The 6,000-nt window shown below is 35.7% G+C and overlaps 1 protein-coding gene across 10 annotated transcripts in view; it reads right to left on the bottom strand.

Moving 5' to 3' along the window:
• Nucleotides 1-780: 780 nt before the first annotated feature.
• The window catches only part of SGCE (sarcoglycan epsilon), a 68,856-nt gene continuing 63,636 nt past the window's right edge, over nucleotides 781-6,000 (bottom strand). For 5 of the 10 annotated variants that reach the window (XM_015066537.3, XM_027071900.2, XM_027071904.2 and 2 more), the window contains 3 exons: nucleotides 3,925-3,968; nucleotides 3,009-3,043; nucleotides 781-1,067 (listed from right to left, as the gene is read on the bottom strand). In XM_015066537.3, coding sequence (XP_014922023.2) covers nucleotides 1,017-1,067; nucleotides 3,009-3,043; nucleotides 3,925-3,968 — 130 coding nt within the window. In that variant the 3' untranslated portion in view covers nucleotides 781-1,016. Of the gene's footprint in view, nucleotides 1,068-3,008; nucleotides 3,044-3,913; nucleotides 3,969-6,000 lie in introns of those variants that run through there. The other 5 variants (XM_027071902.2, XM_027071908.2, XM_027071901.2 and 2 more) reach the window with 2 other exon arrangements.

Raw genomic sequence — 6,000 nt, 5'->3', positions numbered from 1 at the left:
GGGATAGAAATCCTCAGCATGTGGCAGAATCCCCATCTTTTTTGACCCATAAAGTAAGGACTATTAAGTTAGTAGTGACCACTGGGAAATTATTTTAACTCTTTCTTCCCATCAAAATATTAAGTCAGAGACAAGACCATTTTTTCAGAAGGAACTGCAGAGATTAAGCAATTATCAACAATTTGTGGAATGCTGGCCAATTTTTATCCCATGCAATTCCTTAATATGATCAGTGCAAAAACCAATGCTAACTCCAACTGCATTTCCCAATCCTCACAGCGGCCTCCGCTCAGAGAAGAGGAGGAGAAGGTTTTGTAGCTGGTCTAGTCTGCAACAAAAGTGGCCCCATGAGGTAGTCGGATAACCACATTGATCCAATAGTGTCCAACACATGAAGCAGACCACCATGGTATGAGGAAAGCCTTGAAAATAGTGTTATCACAGTGGGGGCTCAGGGTTTTGGAGCTAATTCATGTCACCAAGAGCAGGTAACTATCTCTTTTGAGAAACAGCTCCCAGCTTGCTTCCAAAACCAAATATATGATTATGGAAACAGGTAATTATGCAGCCTGGACCATCCTTCATAAACGAGGTATCATCAGATCCATAATCCATAAAACCAGGTCTACCTTAAAGCACTTCAAGAAGTAGTATCTAAAAGAACAGATTAAATCTTGCCACAAGGATACAAACATTGAACCTCTTCCAAGCAACAGAGGATGCCAACTATACAGGAGGCAATCGAGTATTTTCTGAAATAAATTTCATCAGACATTAAGCTTCATTAATAATATTTATTTTAAAGGTAACTTTTTATTGTAACAAATATAAAGTCATCAATGTTTTACAAATTGTCAAAAATGCTTTAAGTACAAAAAAAATACATTAGTAAAATGAAAGTTATATTGTGTTATTTGGTACATACTTAATACTGTCGACATGCACACCATATGCCAGAAAAGCTCATGCATTATTGGGAAAGAGAAGAAATAAGATAGAACTGCTATATTGTCTGATTACAAATTCATTGCTTCAGTTAGTTTTCTTTCTTCAGGGATACCATTTACCTGCAAAGTGTAAGAATGAGCATAGGCACGAGTTAGGGCATGGACACTTTTAGATTTCAAGCAAAACATATTATGAGGAGTAATTTTCTATCTTCTTAACATAATCTAAAATAATTATGTTGCATTATATCTCTGCCATAGGTTTTTCTTTTCTTTTTTTTTTTAAAAAAAGGAAAAATTCTAAATTAATCCTTTCTTTCTTGGGCCCAAACTATAATGGTTTGTACTTCTCAAAAGGTATGGTCTGAAAATTCCTCCCACAATAAACAAAAAGAATGAGGTTGACTGCGGGATGTATGACTGTACCTTTTAATCGTGACTTTTTAGAAAATATTGTGTGGGTTGGAAGGGCAAAGAAAATGAGAAAACCTAAAGGGGCATCAAACCTAATGGCTTGGGCCTCCTCCAAAAGGCAATGCTATTGTCAGCTTATAACTGCTCTATTATCCCAGCTAGTGCTTAAGTCCAGGATTACAACACCAGCAGCTAGTTCATTTCTGAAACTTTTGGTGATCATTTAAAAAAAAAAAAAAAAAAAAAAAGAAGCACACACACAACTAAATAAAACAAACTTCAAAATATACTCTTCCCTAACAAATTCCATGTAAGAAGCTACAGATAAAATTACCCAGTATCCAAGAGACAAACAAACCCTGTGCTTAAATTATATTCATAAAGAAAACTATGACCTCACTTCATGCTTTGAGATACTTGGAAATGGCAGATTATTACTACACAATAATAATCACAAATGTGGCTGCCTCTTTGTGGTACCAGGATAAGCAGGAAGGAGTGACAGAAAAGCTGTTGAACCCATGAAAATACATAAATAGCACTAAATCCATGGATGTACATACAGAGCAGAATAACTCAGAAATTGAGAAACAAACTATTTTTTCATTCAAATGAACAGAATGGGAATAAGGAATGTAAGCTGCCCAGTTAGCTCCTCTCTCTGGGAGGCATAACTCTATTTGATCATGCATTTAGCAGAGGCGGAAACACAACCATTCATCATAATTATAAAAAATGCTAGGGTGGTCTCTCTCCCTTTAGCACTTAGATACTTTGGGGACTCACTGAAAACAGCAATGACAAGAAGAAAACCACCAAGAGGAGATAGTGCACTTTAGTCAATAATGTGCTCCAAATTACAGAAAAATATAAGAAAACAAGAAGGTAACAGGCTAGAGTATTAACTAAAAAAGAGATCAAAGCTTCCTTGACTCAAACAAAATGCATGCTCCCCAAAATCTATTTTAGAAAAAAATCTAGAAAATTGGGTTGAACAGCCTAAAATTCCCTAGGGAAATTCTTTGGCTTTTATCCCATTTGCTCAGCCACAAATTGTCCCAGTAGTTGGAAATACTGCCTGTTACTAAAATATAGCATACTAACAAGACTACTTGCTAAAAATCTATACAACTATCAAATATCTCTCTCTAATATCATCTACTTAGGTTTCCTTATTTTCTCTAATGGAGGAATAAGTAAAATTTACCTGGGTTTTTAAAATATACAGATAAATTATTTACTGTTCTACTAGAAACAGTCTCCCTTCTACTCACTCCCTGCATTAAATAATGAAGAATCAGAGGAAAGACATCTTAGAGGAGTTAGAAGTTTAAGAATTTAATGAGGAAAATGTAGAAACAGTCCCTTACAAGTTTTTTTCTAAAAAAAAAAAAAGGCCATGCAATTAGTATTAATAGGGATTCATTTTTTTGCTTTGCTCTTTAGGTAACGCATATTTATAACCAAGTTTGTTCCTTCATCAATCTCCTGAATGCTTACACAGTAGCACCACCACATCAATATATTGAACATCTTTGTTGAGACATGTTAGCATTTAATTAAAACAAGTGGTCAAAATGGTGGGAGAAAATTCTGATAAACATTATCTCGTAATTAAAATCTGATGAACAACTTTATTATACTTGCCTCAAATCTTTGAAAAGTTGTCAAACGAAAATCTCCTTAAATTCCCGAAAGCAGTAATAGAGAAAATAATTTTTGAAGAAAAACATCCAATAAATTTCTATATGTGCCTAAAGTTTTTAAGAGACTTACTTAATAGCTTCCCTACCATAATAACACTATGCATACTCAGAATTCCACATCCAACTTACATTTTTAAAACTTCTCTTGCTTCTCCAAAAGAGCTACAAAAGGCATGACTGGTTGCCTGGCAATTAGAACTAGGAATCAACCACTAATTAGAAGACAATCATGAATAAGTTATCTACTCAGTGCTGAGATGAATGAAATAATTGGCTGTGGAAATTTTTTAGGGACACTTGAAAGAAATAAACTTAAAGAAAGCAAGTCTTAGAGAAATAGAATAGTCAAGGGAGAATCGTCTGCCATCTTGTTGTCACTGGTCATGTAATAACAGCTTTTTAAAGTGGCATTAAAACCAGGCCAACCATTTCTCATTTATCCCCCTGAAGCCTCAATGATTAGTCACAATGGTTTCCTTTTGTAAGAGTCAGTTTCAAGCTGCTCACTTACTGAGACAAATCCTGGATGCATCCAAGCTAAGAATCTTTCATACCAAGGGGAAGAATAGGGAGCTTCACTGAAGGAAGGGGATTTTATTCAGTCTTCCTTAATTAGACAGGACCTCCATGGATGCTTTTGCTCTAAGATCATTTACCCAGTGTTTATCACTCTGATGCCAATCTATGCAATAATCTCAGCTATTATTCTGAGGTTCAAACTCTGATTAAGGAATGACACAACTGTTTTGCCTTACTTGGTGAAGCTAAAGCTTCATAAATTATATAGTACTATAATTCTCTTTTAATCTGTTAGCCTCATACATAAACATCATGACATTATTACTTTTAGTACTTACCTGTAGTCTGCTGTTGGGGAATCTGAGTCTGATGTGGCAAGTTCCTAGAAATGATTGACATTTTTGAGTAAAACTGTGTTTGTCTATACACTTGTAAACAGACAGCAGACATACTAGAATGAAAAACTTTATAGTTAAAAAGGGCCCCAGAAATCATCTAACCCAGCACACCCTCATGAGTTTATGGATGAGGAACCTGAGGTCTGAGGAAAATAAATAATAATATTTGGTAACATTCATAAAGTTCCTACTAAATGCTACATTCTACCTCACAACAACCCTAGGAGGTGGGTATTATTTTCTCCAACTTAGAGATGAGGAAACAGGCTTTAGAAGTCCAAGGCTACAGAGCTAAGAAGTGGTGGATAAAGATGTGAACACAGGGATTCCAGGCTTGTGCTTGTAACCTGTACACTTTCAGATCCAGGTCTAGAACATACATACACACTCACACAGAACAACATACATATCCATCTTCATTCACTGTGCCAAATCTGTGCTCTTGTATCTCTGTCCCAGGGAATGACACTGGCCATCCACCCAACTGCACTAGTTAAGATGTAGAAGTCCTCATCAACCCTTCCTTCTCCTTCAGTCCCCACATCCCAATCTTGGGAACCCTTGATGATTCTCCTCAATCTCCTTTGAATCCGTCCTCTTCTTCCCCACCTGTGTTGCTAACCTGGTTGAAGCCACCACCATTTCTCACTTGATCTTTACAACTGAGCTGAACTGTCTCCTTAGTCTCATTCTTGCTCCCTCATAATCCACTGTGCACATTCTAAGACACAAATCTGGTTACGTCATTTAAACAACACACATTTCATGATTTCCTTACACCTACATGCAAATTAAGTTTCAAGTTCCTTAGTGTGGCCCAAAAGACCATCAATATATCTTGTCCCTACATGGAGCAGCCCCTGACTGCTTGAAATAGAACCGCCATCACACCATGGCCATTCCCATCTCTTGTACCCAACAAACTCCCATTTGTCCTTGCAAACTCAACTTAAAATTTGTTACAATGGAAACGAATTACTCTTATAATTTAAAAATATCCCACAAGGAATGCTAATTAAAATTTTTTAACTTATTTTTTTTAATTAAAAAATATCTCAAGTACCACTTCTTCTATGCCTCCTTACTCTCTAAGCATTCCCTTCCCATTACCACTGAGCATGGATTTACACACGTGCTGCATTGTCATTGTGTTTCTCATCACATAATGTTTATTTGCCCCAAAGTGCCTTAACAGTAAGAATCCCTTATTTTGTTTAGCATCCTCAACAGTAAGCATGAGATAAATAATTTTTTAATGGGTATGGGCAAAAGTGAAGACACCCAGAAAGATTCATATCATACACATGTGTTCATTAACGTTCATACATACTTAGTTTCAAACAATGATATTCAAATTTGTTTGCCAAAATGTACAATTTAGATTCTGTGTGGAAGAGATTCTAGGAGTCGGCCCCTTGCTAGGAGTAGGGCTTGATCCATGCCAGGGGTTTTCAGAGTTTTTTTTGTTTCTCTTCAGCAATAGAATTCCTTTTAATTGAAATCCTAAGCAGAACTCTTGACGTACAAAAGAGATAAATGTGAGGTTGCCTGGGTTGAAACAAGGGAGCCAGGAATCCCGCCTGCTTTGTTTCCTTTGCCCCACATGCTGGCCCCTAAGGCATTTCTAAGAAACCTCCAAGAAACAGAGTTTGAAAACCATTGATCTGAATCATTTCAGCCAGGCAAATATTATGTTCCAAATACAACAATCTAAAGTGGAAAGCTGTATATGCTAGTTAAATACTGTTTAAACTCTTAAATTAATCTATAGAAATGTTAATGACTTCAAGTAATTTCTTTTTTAATTTTCAGTTCCATTTTAAATATATTGTTAACAAAATCAATTCTAATTCAATTCGAAGAAGCTACTTAATAATTCATCCCAATAATTATATTCTTTTTTTTTTTTTTTTTTGCTATTACCTATCAGCCCTACTTATCCTTGTGTGGTCTCCGGGAATATTTTGTTTGTTTGTTTATTCTTTCAGTATTTCACATGATATATTTATAGTGGTC

This window comes from Acinonyx jubatus, chromosome A2, assembly GCF_027475565.1.
Source record: "Acinonyx jubatus isolate Ajub_Pintada_27869175 chromosome A2, VMU_Ajub_asm_v1.0, whole genome shotgun sequence".
Classification (NCBI taxonomy): Eukaryota; Metazoa; Chordata; class Mammalia; order Carnivora; family Felidae; genus Acinonyx; species Acinonyx jubatus.
Note: the sequence above shows the minus strand (reverse complement) of the source record. Positions and strands in the feature narration are given on the sequence as shown.